This window comes from Sinocyclocheilus rhinocerous, unplaced genomic scaffold (genome assembly GCF_001515625.1).
Source record: "Sinocyclocheilus rhinocerous isolate Xijiao unplaced genomic scaffold, SAMN03320098_v1.1 scaffold5, whole genome shotgun sequence".
Lineage (NCBI taxonomy): Eukaryota > Metazoa > Chordata > Actinopteri > Cypriniformes > Cyprinidae > Sinocyclocheilus > Sinocyclocheilus rhinocerous.
In genome coordinates, this window is record NW_015661874.1 from 77,896 (window position 1) to 98,717 (window position 20,822).

A 20,822-nucleotide genomic window follows, 5' to 3' on the forward strand; every position below is an offset into this window, starting at 1 on the left:
TATATATATATATATATAACATTTTATGGGCCTATTAAATATTCAGTTCACAAATTCAGTAAACAAATTCAGTTTTATTTTTCCCAGTTTCATTTTTTTCTTGATTGCATTTTAAAAGTCTAGTTAAATTTTAATGATCAAAAACCATGTGTAATGAGCTCAATCCATAAAAAGTTTTTTTTTACAATAAAAATGAAATGTTTCATTTTTTCGCAAATTCTGTTATGTTTTAGTTTTTCAAATAAAGGCATATAAAAGATTAACAATTGAATTAATCTTTTAAAATGTAATCAAATGGAAATTTAAGAGTTCATTTTATTTTTTGCAAACAACAAAGGTTAAAATTAGATCACAAAAAAATATATTTTTATTATTACTACTGCTAAATTTGAGATTCTGTGTCATTCCGTGTTATACAGTAAATTCCATTTTTGTGACTGGATTCCGCAATTCAATCTGCGTTTTTTTGCATTGTGGCAATCATAGGCTCTTACTAATATCAAACTCAGCTGTATGCACATGGATATGTGAATCTAGCTTACCTTTGTGATGTTTTTTGCTTCATAGATCCCATAAAGACGGCTCAAGGCTCTCTCTGTCTGAAGGCCTACAGACTGACCCCCAAACTAATGGAGATCTGCAAGGAGAAAGACTTCTCTCCGGAGGCGTAAGACTCCAGTTCAGTTCTTACCAACTTACACACTTCATTCCATTTCCTTTTACTTCCGTTGCTTCCTTTTCCTATTTCCATTAATCTGTCACTAATGGGAACCTTTTTTAACGCGCACAAACAGAAATGCGTCCCCACTCAGAAGGAGCCATCAGTGAGGGGCTTTTATTTGTCACGATGGGGCGTCTTTGAAGGAGTAGTCAGCACTGTCTGCCAAAAAAACAAATGCACAAAGTTTACAACCTCGCTGGCTTCTCGGCAGATGGTAATTGATTTTAAATTGCTGCTAGACATAAGCCTAATGGGGGAATGTATCTGCAAAGCAGTGACATCTGAGCGATCAGGAGAAAAACAACGACATAAAGTATTTCGCTTGGGGACTGAAGCGCTGTAGGGTTAGCTGCGGGTAAAGAGGCTTCACAGATGCATTAAAGTCAACACCAAATCAAAGTCAATACTATTTGCTTTATTAATGTGTGTTACAGAGCTTATTGTGTACTATTCATGATCTTTGAACCTTTTTCCAAAACATTTTTAATCTTTCATCAAAACGACCGCCCATTTCAAAAAGATCTGGGCGATATAATATTATATATATATATATATATATATATATAAAGCTTATGTTTGTTATTTATTTTTTTATATTAAAATGAATAAAAACTATAAAATATGAAAAACAGCTAGCTGCCAAATCAACATTTCTCATTTTAATTTAGTTTAACTTCATATACTAAAATAACAAACTAAAACTGAAATAAAAATTAATAAAAAACTATATAGACAAAAAAAACAAAATTAAAATGAACTAAATTAAAAAAAAACTAAAATGTATAAAAATAAAACATTCAAAATATATAAAAAACTATAATAGTATCTTATACTAAAATAACACAAATTTTATTATATAATTAATTTCTAAATATGTCAAACAGTTATATTTATTATAATAATTTATATTTTATTTGCACTGTTATAAATTCATGTAAAAAAATTACGTTTCATAAATTATATAATGTTTTGTATGTACTTTATTTATGCATTATTTAAAATACATTATTTAATTACTATTATTATTATTAGGGGTGTAGCGATACACGTATTCGTATTTAACCGTTCGGCACGAGGCTTTCGGTTCGGTACGCATTACAAACCGAACAATTCGTTGGACTAATCCCATTACATATGGAAACTAAAAGAGGTTTAAGTGTGTGAAATATAATGTGCCACTGTGCCACTGCGCTCAACAAGGCAGCCCAAATGACGTAACAGACAACGTGCTGTCTAGTGGATGGGCACGCACTGCGAAAGGCCCCGCGATAACCTCCTCATGCTGGGGTGTGTCGAAAGACGATGATCTTGTATCAACAATAGCCAGAGATATTGTCAAAAACAACAATTATTGGCGATATCAAGAGGATTTGGCATTTCCAATTAATGTAGGCCTGTTACATTCTTATTTTTATTAGGACTGTTATTATTATGATGAAGTTACTTTTATTATTAAATTAAAATCACAATTAATTTGCCCCGCAATATTAGCTACCGCATAACTGACGCACTGCGAGGATAACAAAAGATTAGGCTGTTTACTCCTCGATTAAAATGTAAAAAAAAAAAAAAGTATTTTAAAACAGGTCTATATACAATGAATTATAGACCTATAATTAAAATATTAACTCAGCAGTCTTCAATTAAAATCAATGAATAAAAAGCTTTAGCCTATTTCAAGCACCAACTTTCAAAAACAAGCTGTTTAACACAAAATGCGTTTATTGTCTTTTTTTTTTTTTTTCACTATACGGACCACAAGAGAAATATTAAGGGAATAAATGAAAACAGTTAGCTATATACCGTTATCAGCCTATGTTGATTCGTCTCTCGTTGTCTCTGAGAGAATATGCGGCGTCAGATGCCGAAAGCTCCATCATTACACTGTCATTCCGTTTTTACTTTCACTTTCTGAGTTTGCACGTTGCTTATGTGATATCCATTGGCTCGCCTTCATGGTTTAAAACAGAAATATTTCCAACAGTGCGACGTAACCAATTACCGAACCGTGTAAAAATGTACCGAACCGTGACACCACTGTCGTTTCGAACCGAACCGTGAATTTTGTGAACCGTTACACCCCTAATTATTATTATTTAATTATTTCCATGCTTTTGTTTTTTTATATATAAAAACAAAAAGAAATTTATAGATATTTTTATAGATATTTTTTCTAACTGACATCAGCAAATATCTGTATTCATTCGGAAACATGTCAGATTAAAGATGTAAAATGGGTTACACTGGTTCATGTTGACATCAAACATGTTCCTATGGCTTGTTTTGACCTTGTCATCTGCCAGCGCTCTCAGGCTGGCGCTCATCATTGCAGGCTGCTTCTTGAATATTCAACTAGTTAAGAGGAGCAACACTATTGATTATGAAAATAAGCCTCTATTTGTCTAGTGAACATAGCGGGGTGAGTCATCGTGAATGATGCATACAGATCGCTTGTCAGATTCATAGAGGATATCAGTCTGAATCTGTGCTCAGGGTCTGTGAGGCAGCGCTATATCGATATTCCTCAAATATTCTTCTGCTCCTCCATAGTTTTCTGCAACTCAGCTTGAATTGCAGAACATACCAACTCATTGAAATGACAGATCGTGGCCCGGGCCAGAGGGTCCAATGCCCCTCTAACTGCTGTAGAGATGAGATGTACTTCACACAGCGCGTGTGACGTGTGAGGGCTCGCGCTCTTCAGAGACAATCACAGAATATGACAGAGCTCGTGTTTAAAAGCGAAACACTGGAATGAATAATTCACTGAAAACGCAATGCGAGTCTCTGTTCTCTCTGCAATCTCTGATGTAATCAGCCTGGTTTCCTTTAACGATGACAGCCCTAGTATGTGTATGTATGTGTGTGTGTATATATATATATATATATATATATATATTTGGATTTTGTTTTCCCTTAATAAAAACCTTCATTTAAAAACTGCATGTTGTGATCACATGTGTTATCTTTTACTAATATTTAAATTTGTTTGATGATCTGAAACATTAAAGTGTGACAAACATGCAAAAAAATAAGAAATCACACCACTGTATATATGGGTCAAAGACGAAAAAGGGTTTAAGCATAAAAACAATAAGTGTAATACTACTTTAAATTGTTGTTGTTTTTCCCCCCCAAATTTTTTTTCTGTCAAAAGATTAACAGGATGGGAAGTGGTTTTGGGGGCAAAAAAAAAAAACATTCATACATAGATTGAAAGTGGTAGTGAGGACACAAACTACAGTTAAAAAATTTGGGGTCTGCAAATTTTTATGTATTTGAAAAGTCTCTTTTGCTCACCAAGGCTGCATTTTATTTGATCAAAAATACAGTAAAACAATATTGTAAAATATTATTGCAATTTAAAATAACTGTTTTCTATTTTAATATATTGTACAATATAATTTATTCCTGTGATGCAAAGCTGAATTTTCAGCATCATTACTCCAGTCTTCAGTGTCGATATGATCCATATGATCCTGATGATCCATTTTTTTCCATTTTGTATAATAAAAAATCCAAAAAAAAAACATTAAGTTTACAAGTGAGTGCGGATCCTGCTTTTTTCATTTGAAGTAATTATGAAGTAATTATATTTACTGATCTACACATGCTAAGTATTGGTTGAGTGCAGTGATTTCACATTTTTGATTATCACTGTTGAAAACTGGTGCAGCTTAATAATTTTTGTGGAAACCGTGATACTTTTTTCAGAATTATTTGACGAATAGAAAGTTTCAAAAAACAGCATTCATTTGAAATCTTTTGTAACATTTATACATGTCTCTTTTTGATCAATTAAATGCATCTTTGCTGAAAAAAAAAGTATTCATTTATTTTAAAAAGTATATTTTGAACAGTAGTATTGTATTTTCTTAATAAATATTTTGGTATTGATACAGACAGTTTCTCTGTTTTTCTCAGGCTGAAGAAGGCTTGCATTGGCTATGAGCACATGCTCGAGGAAGTCCCCATCGTCATCAAGAACTCTCATCTCATAAATGTGCTCCTGTTGGATCTGCAAGAGAAGAGTACGGTGGCTGACAAGCACGAGCTGCTCAATCTGTCAAGCAGGTCAGAATCACCCCTGCCCTGAACTCTGTGTTCAACGCTCTCATTTTGGGAAAAAGATTTGTCATTTGCTGATTCATCTCGTCAATCCGTGTCTTTTAAGCCTCTCTACCATGGCTCTGTTTCGCCCCGGAAATTTGACCGAGGAAATGCAATACACGCTGACACGACCTGACGGCACAGTTTAATCTTGACACTCCAAATAAGTCTTGCATGTTGCCTGGACCAAACCGTTATAAAAACCAGCCTTCTGGGAGCAGAGAAATGCTACAAATGCGAAACAGTGATTTTATTCCAGCAATTTCAACATTTCAATTTAGTTGCAATAACAGACAAATACAAGCATCACACCTCATATTTAGATGTGTCTTTTGCATCTATCATCATTTAACCATCATTTAACCAGTATAACCAAAAGCGGTTTCTTAATTGGTTTTACGTTTAATATTGTGCTGATATTAACCATATAACCAAGCGATAGCTGAATCTGTGCCAAAATACTGTAGAGTTTGACCGGATGTCAGTAACAACTGATAGGAATGCGTTTTAAAAGTTTATAAGCCTATTTATTGTGCACAATTATATGGTTAGTTGCATTTTATTTGCATTTAACAATTCTTTCCCAGATTACTGACCCAACGGCCCACCAGATGAGAGCCGCTGACCTAAAATGAGGTTGTCGGGGGTCCATCATTAATGCTTCTAGCTGGAGCTGGACGTTTTGTTCTTCTGCAAATAGTCTTCTCTTCTAAATTAATTTGGCTAATCCAGTTAGATTCAACTGAATTTTATTACAGATTGGTTTCCAGGAGAGCAGTTCCCAGAAATGAGTCCCATTACGTTCAGAATTAATTTTCTTTCCTTTTTCTTTCTTTTTTTTATTTAACTAATATGACCAGCAGCTTCAAGGACAGTATATTAAACGTGTTGAATTTAGAGGAAAGATTAAAGTCTATAAAAGAGGCATATTCTACAGCATTTTTTTCTCTCTCTGAAGTCCAGGGTTTCTTGCACTATAAATGTTGTAGTTTAGTTTTGCATGAGCATTTTTCACCCTCGCTATGACTTTTGTTTTGCTACTGTACCTTTAAGACTTCTGTATGTAAATTTGCCCTGCTATGAGAGTAAATGATGTCTTGTGATAGTCTGACATCTTTGCATTGGAAAACAAGTAATGTCCCTGTTAGGTTGTTGAAAACGGAGTCAGCATTGATATGCAAATATGGCCATTAATTAGTTGGTGTAACTTCATTCTGAAAGATTTCAGATTTGTTTGATTTTATTTTTCTGAACTGGTTCAAACTGTCAGTTTCAGTCATTTTTCATTTAATTATTTTGGGATTTTAATCATCACTCAATTACTTTTTTTTTTCTTTTTTCTTGTTATATTAATGCATATAAATGAAAATACCTTTCAAAAGTTTGGGTACAATTCTTCTGAGAAAAAAATTTTTTTTTAGCAAGAATGCATTAAATTGATCAAAAGTGAGTTTTACAATGTTAAAAAGAGTTTTTTTTTTTTTTTTCCAAAGAAATGCTTTTCTTTCTATTAATCAAAGAATCATGAAAAACAAAAATATGTATATTTTTTTCAATGAAAATATGACGCAGCACAGCTGTTTTCAACATTAATAATAATCAGAAATGTTTTTTGAGCTGCAGATCAGCAAATGATAATGATTTCTGAAGGATCATGTGACACTGAAGACCGGAGTAATGATGCTGAAAATTAGGGCTGTCAAAATGGCTGAAAAACTAAATTCGAATTTTTTTACTTAAATATTATCAAAATTCGAATTATATTCGAGTTTAAAATGCATAATTTCAGTTAGGGTGAAGCTTTTGGCTTCCCTCCTGAGGCCACAAGAGGGCACATCGAGCAAAATATTTATATTTTATATTTATAAAATATAAATATATTTATTCAAAGCATCAGGTAACACGACTATCTGTGAAAAAAAGTGCATAATGTTTATAAACCAATTATAATTAAGTTGTATAAACAACTATAAACAAAACAGCATCATGTATGTATGCATAGTTTAATACAAAGGGCCGAACACCAATCACACAGAGTACATTCTTCATTTTAAAAACACGAGTTGTAGTGGGAGGGGGAAAAAACCCGCCATAAAGTCTCGAGATATGTTTTTCAAAGTTGAACTTGCATTAAATTTGCATGGCTTTCTAAACATGCGGCTCTTTTGTGCGAGACGCGAGTGCAACGGTGATAGATGTCCCTCTAGAAAATGCACGAAATATGCTTTGCGTTCTGTGTGAACGGCTTGGCTTCAGTTTTGATGTACACAAGATATTAGAAATGCTTTTCTTTCTATTAATCAAAGAATCATGAAAAACAAAAATATGTATATTTTTTTCAATGAAAATATGACGCAGCACAGCTGTTTTCAACATTAATAATAATCAGAAATGTTTTTTGAGCTGCAGATCAGCAAATGATAATGATTTCTGAAGGATCATGTGACACTGAAGACCGGAGTAATGATGCTGAAAATTAGGGCTGTCAAAATGGCTGAAAAACTAAATTCGAATTTTTTTACTTAAATATTATCAAAATTCGAATTATATTCGAGTTTAAAATGCATAATTTCAGTTAGGGTGAAGCTTTTGGCTTCCCTCCTGAGGCCACAAGAGGGCACATCGAGCAAAATATTTATATTTTATATTTATAAAATATAAATATATTTATTCAAAGCATCAGGTAACACGACTATCTGTGAAAAAAAGTGCATAATGTTTAAAATAATGTTTATAAACCAATTATAATTAAGTTGCTTGCCCTACTGAAAATTCAGCTTTGCATCAAAGGAATAAAGTGCATTTGAAAATATATTCAAATAGAAAATAATTATTTTAAATCATTTTTCACATTACTGTTTAACTACATTAAACAATTGACCCCAAACTTTTGAACAGTAGTGTTTTCTTGTATATTTAGTGTTGAAAACATGCCTTGATTATTTTTAAACTGGATTTTAACAGCAGTGTAGTTTGTGTTCGAAACATTGAGGCTACAGTGTTTGTTTGGTTCCTCTGATTGAAAAGAAATCACCCTTTTAAAGCCATTTCAGAGCATAAAGATAAACACCAAGATATATATATATATAGAGAGAGAGAGAGAGAGAGAGAATTGCATCAAAAGGGTGGAAAACATCAAGATTTTTTTAGCTATATCACCCGACTCTGATTTACATAGCACATTGATCTCTTTTATTTCAAAAGAGTAAGAAATATCACCTTTTTTTCTCTCTCTCTGATTGGTCCTCTTTAATGAAGGTAGGAACTGGAAGTGTCATTTTTCTGACTGTTTATGCTCCCCCAGCAGACACAGCTGTTCAGGCCCCTCTTCCGAATCAGACTAATTGATAGACTAAACACTTGGGATGTGAGCAGGTGTTTTGGTCTTTATAGTTAATGCTTTATGAGTCGGCACAATCTTTGCCATTTTGAGTAAGTCTTTCATTTGTAATTCAGAACATCCCAGGAGTTAGTGTGTTTAATGGGCCCTGCTGGTGAAATCATTCAGCCTTCCCATCAGCACTCAGATAATGATAATGTATTCAGCATGTAATTTCGGTCGTGTACAGAGATGCCCTTTCCTTTCTTGGCAAATACCAATAGGTCTATAGAGCAGATGTGTCACTCCAAAAACACAGAGACTTGAAAGCATGTAATGATGAATGTTAGAGGAATGAAAATTGTCCTCATTTGCTTGCACATAATGTCATTTCAAAGTGCTGCTTTTTCCTGTGAAACAGAGGAAGACTGTGCTGGTCACTTTTTTTTCTGTGCAATTACAATGAAATGTGGGCTAAAGGGTGCAAAAGTGCTCGTTCACTAGATTCTGTGTCTTCTGAAGCCATACAATAGCTTAAAAGTAAGTCAAACTCCTTGGTGCATTCGTCGAAAGTAATTCTTTTTGATTTGTGAACCAAACATTGCTTGTTGGTTGGATCTTTTCATCGAGTTGGTTGATCCTGTTCACCCTGAACGATTGGCTGATTTGCTCACAATGGATGATAGCTCACTAGAGGAGAAATCAGTGATTTAATGGATTAAATTGTGGTCTTTTACTCACACAAAGCTTTCGTAGGACTTCAGAAGTGTTGGAATGTAGCGCATGAGTCATATAAACCATTTTTAGGATATTTCTATGGTGCTTTTGCTTCCTTTTTTGAAGTGTCTTCAATCACTGTTATTTATTTTGAAAAAGTGGCTAAGATGTTCTGTTTCACAGAAGAAAGAGTCAAAGAAAGGTTTGGAATGACATTAGATGACTTCTGTTCTATATTGTAAAAAAAAAAAACCTGTGAAATTTATTGTAAAAAGAACTTTGCCAGAACTTTATCATTAAAAATATGTTAGTAACTGAAGTTTTGTAGATATAACTTAACTTTTATGATTTAAAAAAAACCTTAAAGTGATAGTTCACCCCAAAATGAAATTTGCTGTTAATTTACTCACCCTTAGGTCATCCAAGATGTAGGTGACTTTATTTCTTCAGGAGAATAGAAAAGACGATTTTTAGCTGAAACCATGGTCCTCATTCATAAAATGCTAGTCACTTTGAGAGTCCTCAAAAGCATATACATCAAGACAAAATTAATACATGACTCCTGATGATATATTTAAGTCTTATGAAGCGAAACGATCAGTCTGTGCAAGAAACTGAACATTGTTTACAACATTATTACCTGTAATCCAGAGCCTCAGACAAACGGTATATAAAATATACTGACAACCACCTCAAAAAGCAGGTGGTAGAGAGAAAGCCACATGATAAATCAAAGTCCATCACAACTAGTGTAAATACTAATATAAAGAAGGTGCATAGTGTCATACAAATGCAAACCACCATCATGATAACACGCATGACACTGAACTAAGGCAATAAATAATAATTTAACAACACAATGTATAACAAAACAACATAACTGATAAGGGGAAAAAAGGAAGAAACTCTTATTTCAATGAAAAACCATCAAATGTGAGCCATCACACAGGGTTCACTGTAAATTATATGATTTGCTCTTTTTCCACTTTCAAAAATTGCACATTTAACAGTATTTTACTGTCAAATTACATGAAATATTTCATTACATCTGTTCTCACTGTATATAGTAAGACTTACTGTTATCCATTTGCCATAGCATAGTCATTTTTTGGTGACAGTTACAATCATTTTTATAGTGTATCATTGACACTTTTTAAATCCAATTTGCAGCAGTGTGCTACTGTCACGAATTCAGTCCATGGACTTCTGTTTATTCACCACCAGATGTCACCCTTTCCATTTACATTGACTCTCGCACTACACAAACTGTTGCATAGCACCCCGGACTACATTTCCCATCATGCTTATCTTCAAAGTGTTTTCAGTGGCTGGTGTCATCTTTTTCCTAACGCTCCAGAATGTTCTCGGAAGGGCTCTGTGATTATCCCCAGATAAAAATGGAAACGACTTTTTTCTTCGAAAACCTAATCTTGATTAATAAAGCAATTCACCTGGCTTTTGGGGAATTACAATATGAGGTAAAATGGCTCTGTTCCAAACCCTGATGAGCTGCCTTGTTGTATACTGCCTTAATAGGTTTTGGAACAGAGCCGATCTATCAGGCGAAGGTTTAGTTGGAGATACTTGGTGGCCCCCTCGCAAATCGGCACATAAATTCAGAGCAGATAGTCATCCTTATCAGGCACATCATGCTACTGTCATCTTGGGTTTTTAATTGAGTAGAAGATCACTGTGGAGCAATTACGCTTTGATGTGCAGTCAGCCGTTTATTACACAAACTTTGTTTGACTAAACTATCTGTCAATCTGTTGCCATAGTAACCACCTGGAAAAGAGCCTTCAGCTGCTGATGGACCGCGTGGATGGCATGAGCCAAGAAATTGTCAAGTACAATACATACTGCCGCAACCTCACCAAACAGCAGCAGCAGAAGCAACAGGTACATTTGCTTTCTCTCATCTGTTTCTTCCTCAGTGGCGTCGATCTGATGCGCCATCACTCCCTCTTGAATTGGCTTTTTAAAGTGCATACTGCAGTGCCATTTCAGCCCGAGTTGTTGTTTAGAGTGGCTCAAATGTCTAATTACATGCCTGAGAATAAGAGCGCAGGTCCAGAAGAGGTTGATTGGATGCACACGCACTCTTGAAGAAAATGCAGGGACTTTGATATTAATGCTTTGTGTTTGAAAACTGCTTTTCGTAATCAATACTTTTGAAAGTAAAACCAACAAAGCCAGTGCAAGATGAAGTCCGCATCATGCATATGTATTCATTTCAGTTATGCAGTAATTTAAGGATGCATTTCTGTTAAAGCGACTTTCAGAAATATGGTCTGGTCAAGCTCAGATGCATGAACTTTATTATTGATAATGAATAGTTACAATTTACAAGCATAAGTAAATGGTAATAGTTGTTTCCCTCCAAAATGATGTCACTTCCTGGAGGACGATGCAGAAAGGCTAGAAAGTGATATCGAGGAGGCAGGAAACCCCAAAAGTCATCACTGTTGTTATTGTTAACTAAAACCTATTATAAAGTTTTCATTCATTGACATGAAATATAATTAGATGACAAATGTAGACTTAAAAATCTTAAAATTGCAAATGTTGCCTCAACAACTAACTGAAATAAAAATAAATTAAATGGCAAAAAAAGACAAAAGCGCACATTTAATAATTAAACCATAAATAAAAAATTAAAAGCTAAAATCTAAATATTCAACAATGCTATAATAGTATATAGACAATACAAAAATAACACCGCTATAAATTGAACAATTAAAACCGTATTCCCAAGAAAGTTTTGTTTGAAACTGTTCTAATTCAGATATGAAGAAACTAGTATTTCTTAATAAATTCCCAGATTTTCATGTTAGACGTAAGTGCAGCACCTGGGGACATGACAAAAATGACATGCAGTCAAACCTAAAGAGTGAAATTATTTAAAAAGTCTCCCTTATGTTCACTTAATAGTTATATAACGTCATTTCCATTTTTGACATTATGAATTTAGTATTTTATCAAATTTATGTGATGGGACATGAAAATGTGCTGCATACAAGGAATGACCCGTACCATAAATGGCTGACGAGACTCTGCCTGAGATAAAACCGGTCAATAGATGGTTATTTAGGGTTCAGGAGGACAGTCTAATTTACAGTCCTTACCCGCTTCAGATTCATAATTTTATCCATTTTGCCAGGCTGACAGATCAGCCAAAATGCCCTTGACATTTCCAGGTTTTTGTATTGCAGGGATTGAGTAAACATGAGTTCTGAGCACCACCTGAAAACAGAAAGAGGAGCGTGCAATAGTAGAGGACGCTTCTGGGTTCATTTTGTATGGAGTTGTTTTATATCTGACCTTGTGTAAGTAAAACAGGATCATTTGAAGAGAGGCCACCCTTGAAATCAGATAACGCCGAACCCTATTTTTCAAGTCGCTCCATGATAACATGTTGTCACGCTATGAATATGACGGAAGCGGTGCACATTTGTCAAAGTTTGTTTCTGTTTTTGTTCTCTACCTTGGAGAGCTTGCTCTTCCTAGACAGAAATGCTCTGGCTATAGTAAATCAGAAAAATAGAAAAATCTGCGATGGTCTTGGGCTGAAAACAGAGTTTACAGATGTTAACTAAAGAGAAAGCACCTCAGTGGAAAATGTAAATTAGTTTGAAATGCCTGGATAAAAAACAAAAGGCTTTAAAGGGATAGTTCATCCAAAATGACATTTTCATTTGACGTGTGTGTGTGTGATCCAAAAGGAAATATTTCACAGAATGTCCAAGTCACTGTTTTCTAGGGGTGCAACGGTTCAACTTACTCACGGTTTGGTTTGTATCACGGTTTTTTTTAGGTAGGTCTAACAGTTTTTAGGTACATAAATTGAATAAAGTAATCAAAATGTAAAACTACATTGCATATTTGACTGTATAAATTACAAATTATTCCTTATTAAAGTTACAAAAGTTATTCAATCAAGAGCAGTGAGTGCTTTCCTTGTTTTTGCTGTTTAATTAACTTTAAGAAAGTGCTGTCACTTTAAGAGAATGCACTGATACTGTTTGTTCAGCCGACTATGTCTGCTATAGGATACTCACCAAGATGGGCATTTTGACATAATTTTTGTGTGAATTTGTCCATTCAAGCACAATACTTCAAAGAGAGCTTAATATTTGCGGTCGTTCTGAGACGCGGTTTCACACGCTTCGGATGAGCGCACACACAGATCTTCTCAATGCGCGCACGAGTTCGCGTCTTCTGGCTCTTTAATATTTAAACTGGCAAGGCTTAAATGAGTTTAGTTTAAACACAGATAGCAACGTGTGCTGTTCAGGTCTCACCTGCGCTATCAACACGTGATGACGGCATAAATGACAGTTATTCCAGCATACAGCACTCGCATTGAACAAAGAGTGACTGGTTTGTCCACGTATTGTTTTTTTTTCTCTCATCGCTCTTGTTGTAATGTATTGGGAAGCCAGAATTTGTATCCATTAACAGAAACATGCATTAGGCGAACTCTAACAAACCATATTACAGATGCATTGTCAGATTTAAGTTGAACCGCGATCCTAGTGCATGCCGAACCGTACGGTTCGATTTTTTTACCGAGAACCATTGCACCCCTACTGTTTTCCATATGAAAGTGAATAAGGCTCCAAAAATGAGGAAAACCCCATAGAAATGGCCTGTATAACGTGCGCATTATATTTTCAAGACTTATTAAGCCATTCGATAGTTTTAAATGAGAAACGGGCAAAAATGTAAAGGTAAAATGTGTCATTTTTTTGCCCTAAAAGTATCAACAACAACAGCATTATAATAATGTTTTTCAAACAGGTTTCCCAAAAGGAACGGAAGTCATATGAGTTTCTTTTATGGTGCGTATTGTTTTTTTGTTTTTTTTCTTGTAATTTTTGTAGCTTGGCAGCATGACAAAACAAAATGAAATACAATAAGTCGACGTACTAAAATTACTAAAAATAAAACTCAAATTAAAAAATACAGGTAGATAGAAATAAAAGACAAAATTTTAAATGACAACAAAATTACAAATTACTAACTTAAAATTACTGACTTAAACTAAAATGAAACCTGAAAATATAAAAATATAAGCTAATTAAAAATCTTGATAAATACTGTAATTGCATATTCATAATGCTAAAATAACACCGCTATAAAATGATCAATTAAAACTGTATTCCCAAGAAAAGAAAAAAAATAACTAGTAAAAATTACAAAAGCACATAAAAATGCTAAAACTAAAATGAAACATGAAAATATAAAAATAAAAGCTTTATAAAATATTGATAAATACTATAGTAGTTTATACTTAATACTAAAATAGCACTATAAAATGATCAATCAAAACTATATTCTTTTCTCTAATCGAAATGTGAAGAAAAACTTGGATTTTTTTGTTTTAATAAATCAGTTTTTCCACCCTCGTTCACTTTCATTGGATGGAAAAGAGCACATGAGACAGTCTACTTAAAGGGGTCATATGATGCGATTTCAAGTTTTACTTTCTCTTTTGGAGTGTTACAAGCTGCTCGTGAATAGATAAGATCCCTAATGTTGCAAAGACTAAAGTCTCAAATCCAAAGAGATATTCTTTATAAAAGTTAAGTCAAGCACGCCTACCTAAAACGCCTCGTTTAAACACGCCCCCACATGTCTACGTCACTGTGTGGGAAGATTTGCATAATGCCGCCCAAATGTTCACGCAAAGAAAGAAGGTGTAACTTTTATTCTCGCTGTAGTATTGTTGTTGCCGCCGCCGCCACCATGTCGTGAAGGCGCTGTGTTTCGTTGTGAAAGCGAAACTACTTTGTTTGGCCTTCCAAAAATGGACACGACTAGAAATCAGTGGTTAAGTTGTATTTACAACACTGTTCCAGAACACTTCAACCCAAATATTCAGATGTGTGCAGCGCATTTTATGGAGGACTGTTTCCTGATCCTGGTAGAGTAGACTACAATGCCGGCTGTTCTGACTCACAGATTGTAAGTACGTTTTTTATATTTAAAGAGTTTTTATATTTTATATTTTTTATATTTAAAGCGAGTTTTTTGGGCAGTGTAGAGTAGGGCTTGTTGTTTGTCATTTCTCTGATCACAAATGCAGACATGGTTTTATGTTTACGCGGCGCGATGCAACGCAACGCGTAAAAAGACAGTGTAAGTCATTATAATCCGTAATTATGTCCCCGCTGGATGCAACGAATGCCTCGTTTATAATGGGTTTTTATGTTTTTGAATCATCGCTCCAGTCTGACAGGGCATCATCACAGTATGGTGAGGGGCGTAACATTTCCGTCACACGCTTGAGGAATTCGGCCAATCACAACGCACTGGATAGCTGGCCAATCAGAGCACACCTCGCTTTTCAGACCGATGAGCTTTGTAAAAATCGACGCGTTTCAGAAAGGCGGGGCATAGAGGAGAAACAATAATGTACAGTATGTGGAAAATGTGCTTTTTGAACCTTAAATCGCATAAACACATTTCATTACACCAAATACACAAAATAATGTTCTTTTTTTAGCAACGTCATATGACCCCTTTAACTTCTCCTTTTGGGTTAAAGTCGTGGTTGGTTTTGAAATGGCTTCATGGTGCGTAAATGATTTTATTTTTGTGAAATATTGAATTTTTTCTCTATGCCTTTTGCCTGTTGCTCTTGCCTCATTAGCACTTTGAAAAACATTGCTTTCTTCCAGAACAAAACACACTCTGCAATCAGGGGGCTGTTTCTCCAGTGAGACTTCAGTGTTTATTAGACCATTAGCACTTCGTGTTTGACAAGATGGTTGATCCTTTCAAAGAAATTTAAAGGGTGCACTCAAACGGCGCCGTAAATGAGGCCAGACCCCAGCAACTTGGTCACGATCAGGTCGCCACAACGGCTCCTATATTAAGCACGATGAAATCTGCCGTAATTACTGTTGTCATCGATCATATCCTTCCTGTCTCCGCCTCCACACAGCTCCGCGCGCGCCGGTCCCCGGGTGAACCATATAAACCAAATGACCCGCATCCATCACTATTTAATATCAAAGAGAATTGCCGCTGTGTTGGCAGTTTGCATTCCTAAATCATATACCTAATTTCAACAGAAATGGCCGGTATCCTCAACGGTGACATAAGTCGCACCAACTCAAATAGGATATGAATTCCTCTCATCTTTTTTTCCATGAATATACCATACATTAAAATTTGATCTACTGCACCTTTAAAAAAAAAAATGCCTGAATGGTCGAGCTTGACAAAACTAGGGCAAATCGAGGACTTGTCAAGCTGTGCTGTTTGCAGTTTCAGATATGTCAGATCAACCTGCCTTAAGGGGTACATTGAAGTAATGACACTGCTGTATTGTCTGCACTCTAGCTAGCGGTGGGCGGCATGTCACGTTAACAGTCTGTGTGTATAGTGATTGAGTTCTTTTTTTTTTTTCTTTTTTTCTTGTAATGCAGAATTTTGGATAAACCTGTGGGTTAAACCAAAAGCTGCTTCATATAACTTTATATGAATATTTATTTATTTATTTGTTATAAATTTATAAATTTATTTTATTTTTATAATATTTATTTTGCTTTTTATTTCATAAATATTATTCTTTTTTATTAATTATCCTTTTTGTTCTACTTTTTATCTCTCTTTATTTATATTTCACATCCTGTTTTTCTTACTTTATTCTTTATATTTATTTTCTTCTATTCTTTTTCATTTCTTTGTTCTTTTTAATTTTTCTCTTTTCTCCATTTTATTCATTCCTGTTTTTTATTTGTATTTTATTTAGTTTATCCTTTTTCATTCTTTTATTCTCCTTTTTTTGTATTTATTTCTTATTTGTACCTTTTTTATTTATTTTATTAGTAGTTATTTAGTTAATTGTCCTTTTTATTCTCCTTTTTATTTTCTCTTCATTTATTTCTTTTCATTTATCTTTTTAATATTTTTATTTTTTTATCTTTTATTTTATTTCCCTGTTGTTCTCGTATTTCTGTTATTGTTGTCTTGTTTTTGTTATTTATCTTCTATTTATCTTTTTAATTATCTATACCCTTTTATTATTTTTTATTTAATTAGCTTTGTCATTTCAGTGTTCTCGTATTTCTTTTTATTTATTTGATTTTGCTTTATTTCCTTTCTATGTATTTATGTTTAAGTATTCTTTATTTCTTTCAATGTATTTATTTAGTTTTATTTTTCTCATTTTTTATTTGTTTGTTTTTTTCTGTAATTTCTGTTTTTATTTATCCATTCCCTTTATTTACTTATTTATTTTTGTATCTAGACTTTATTTGGGACTTAAAATGTAGAAGTCGTCATGAAGAAGTCATGGAAAATGTCTTTCCCATCTCCCTCTCTAACTCATGCTTGAATAACTTTTCCCTGAAGCCTGCGGTACATGACGCCACAGCATGCAGTGATCCTCAAGTGTCCTGATGCCCAGAAATGCATTTGTATTCTTTGGGACGATCTCCTCGGATGACACCCTGAACTCGCCAGTAATGTGGCTGTTTTAATGCCAGCGGTGTTGTTGGGAATTGCAATCCGTCTTTCCTTTATTCCATTCTGGTTTTGTTTTCATCTTTGAAAACCTTTTGTCTTGTTGATGCTACTTGGGTCACTCCAAGTTCCTCCATGAAAAGTTTCTAGTTTCTCCAGTTGATTTTTACCTTTCTTAGCTCATTTTCTCCTCTTTTCTGCATCCTCTAGTATCTCCAAAGGAGGCAGCAGGAAAACACCCAGCGGCAGAGTCGTGGAGAGCCACCATTACCGGAAGAAGACATCAATAAGATGTTCAAACCTCCGCAGGCGCCTCCGCGCATGGACACGCTCCTCATCGCAGGTACCCGGGGGGTCAACGGCCGCCGTTCAACCTCAGTTAAATGGCTTTTTCTTCCAGCCTATTCTGCAGGGCATTGGAAATTTATAGTCCTCTTTCTAGAAGAATTGATACATGAATTGATCAATTCAGCAATGAATGGATCAGTTTAAATGGGAATGGGGATAACTGCAGGTCTTAAATCTTCACACCATGTTCTTATCCCGATGGAGTCGCAGTTAGATTTGCCCCCTTGTATCGGACTACCATCATCTCTGAAGGGGATGATTAAGTACTAAGGTTCTCAAAAGTTTTTTCACCCATTAACATGATTAATCTTATTTAATTAAGTTTAATTTTGTCCATTTTTAAATGTAGTCAAGGCTCAACAATCAAGTTCAAGTTTAATTTATTTATATAGTACCATTAACAACAGCAGCAGCTGACCAATGTGCTGTACAACATCAGATCAAATAAGAAGTAATATACAAGACATAACAAAATATAAGAAATAAAAGCTAGCAATTTCAACAATATTTTTTCCTTCACTGTCCCAGTTGGACCTGGGAAAGGGGTGGGGGGAAAGTTGTGTTATTTGTTTTTTTACTTTTTTTATTTATTTATTTAAAACCTGCATTGCCAATATTGTAAAAAAAAAAAAAAAACTGGCAACTTATAATTTTGCTAAATATTCTTTACAGAAACACATTTATTAATAATCATAAATATAAAAATATAATTTTTTTCTGTATGATCTGGAAATTATACAACTCTGAAACTCAATGACTCCACAATGGCATACAGTGCAAAACATTATTTATTTGTTTGCCATTTTTAAGCCCTTCCATCTGATGCACCAAGGCCATTACTGTACAAGTCATTCTCGCAATTATCACAAAACCTCTTTTTAGCCAGTTAAATACATCACCTTGACATACCAAATAAGCAGAATTTGCAAAAACAATGTATAAATACAGAATCCTTGGATGTCCTCCTTACACAACAAACCTGATTTATACCATAAGCTATTTTTTATTTATTTTTTGAGGCTCCACACCCTGAACCAGGTGTGTCTGATGCAGTAGTTATAATCCATTTATTACCTGTTAACCGCTTTTGACGCTTTTCAACTGCACGGCACGGCTCAGCTCGGTTTGCGTTTCCACTGCAGTTCAGTACCGCTTTAGAGTGGGCGGGATTATAGACATGTCGTTATAGTTGCACCGCCGCGACCTCCTGAAAAACTCTTTCATTCCGCATCGTCCCATCAAGCTCTCGCTGGATCCTCTCCTCGGCTATCAATGAGAGGAACGTCTGTACTTCCTCAACAGACCACGAAACAGCCATTATTTTGTTGTTTAAAAAAAGGTGCGCTCATTCGAAACCATTGCATTCGTTCAATCGATCCTCACTGACTGTGCTGATTTAATCTAGCAGGTCTAGTGTCTCGTGTCCCAAGTTCAATGACTCAGGTAGTGGCGATTCTCTCCGGCCAATCAGTGATCAGCGTCACATTTTGTTAACGGTACGGCTCACTTGGAACCTCAGCCGAGGTGGTACTGAAAAAAGTACTGTACACAGTGGAAAACCCTCCCAAAAGCGAGCCGTGCCGTACCATGCAGTGGAAAAGCGCCATTTTTGAACACAGACCTAAAATGTAAATTTCCAACTTAAACTGTCATAAATATTGAATGCTTTGAAGCACAGACATAAGTTTGGTCTCTTTTCAAAGAAGATACTTGACAGATTTTTGCTAAAGTGTAAAGCAATAGAAGTTTAAGTTTATCAAGAAAATGCACAAATACACTATATTTAAATTTTATATAAATTATAAAAAGCCATAAATCTGAACAAGTTGTGTTCCTAATTTGAAGTTGATATCTCAAAAAATGATCTTGCAGTAACATTTTGTTTGGGCACGGTACCAGACGTTTCCACTAGATGAAATGTGTGATGAAATTTCTCTAGATGAAACCACAAAGAGTGATTTTATTTTATTTTTATTTATTTATTTTTTGTTCAGGACCATTCAGACTTTTCTAATCATGTCCATGTCTAATCATGTTTTTGCGTGTGTGTGTTCACATAGCAGTGCCAAAGCCTTTACCAAGTTTTGTACCATTCCAATGAACTAAAAAAATTATATTAAAAAAAGCCCGCAACATTTTTCAGTCCAAAATGATCGAAGAGCACCAGAGGTTTAAAATGTGCAGTGCTCGGGCCCCTCAGGACCAGGATGGAGAACATTGTTATACACCAAGTCCTTGACATAAAACTCTCATTTTGTTGTAGTTTGTGTGGCATCTTCAGACCATTGCTGTGTGGCCAGGTCTATTTACTCCAGCTGAATAATCAATAGCGTTTGTTCTTGTTGTATATAATTAATTTGTTTCCCTCTGCTTCTTCACAAGGACAAGTCAACAACTACTGTCAGAACATTAAGGCGTTCACCTCGCAGAACCTCGGAAAACTGTTCATGGCAGAAGCACTGCAGGGCCACAGCAGCTAGAGAGACATGCCAGGAGTGACGAAACGGGGATACGAGCGACACATCTGCCTTTTCCCTTCTCTAACCTCCAGCAAAGACCATTACAATGAGCTTAAGGGAAGATCTTGTACAGATTTTTTGTAATTTGTACAATAAAGATGTATGCATCTCTCATTGCTGTCTTTTTTGATGCTTATTCATTATCCAAGTTGCAGCATATGTGCCGAAGAATCCTGCTGTCTGATTGCTTGGCAAAGCTGGAAATAAACTGGTAATATCATTGAAGTTTTCTCGAATTTCACTTTCAGACTTGCTTTCACACTGGGCTTGTGCACTAAATGACTGGTTTTGGGTGTTTTAATGAGGCTGTCGGATCGGCTTTAATCACAAATAATTATGTGCACTATGAACGGCGTACAGCAGTGCGATTCTTGCTTATGTTCTTCCTCAGCAGGTTATCCGCTAGGGAGCCGCGCCGCAGAATGTTTAAATGCTGTCTTTGGTACGTAAAGATTTTCATGTCACTTCTAACAAAGGAAGAGTGATTACGTGCGATCAGAGGTCGCTGAAAAGAAGATGCATCTGCCGTGGATTAAATTGTAGTTGTAAAAACACTTTCAGTTAGTTGGCAAGAAGCAGTTTGTTTCCGTGCATTTTAAAGCATCATAGGTGG

The 20,822-nt window shown here is 35.0% G+C and overlaps 1 protein-coding gene across 1 annotated transcript in view; it reads left to right on the plus strand.

Annotated features, from left to right (window-relative positions):
* eif3ha (eukaryotic translation initiation factor 3, subunit H, a) overlaps window positions 1–20,370 on the plus strand; it is a 75,010-nt gene extending 54,640 nt beyond the window's left edge. Inside the window, exons 4-8 of the mRNA XM_016536327.1 lie at window positions 568–667; window positions 4,646–4,795; window positions 10,646–10,766; window positions 17,553–17,685; window positions 20,073–20,370. Coding sequence (XP_016391813.1) covers window positions 568–667; window positions 4,646–4,795; window positions 10,646–10,766; window positions 17,553–17,685; window positions 20,073–20,170 — 602 coding nt within the window. The 3' untranslated portion in view covers window positions 20,171–20,370. The remainder of the gene's footprint in view (window positions 1–567; window positions 668–4,645; window positions 4,796–10,645; window positions 10,767–17,552; window positions 17,686–20,072) is intronic.
* Window positions 20,371–20,822: the final 452 nt, after the last annotated feature.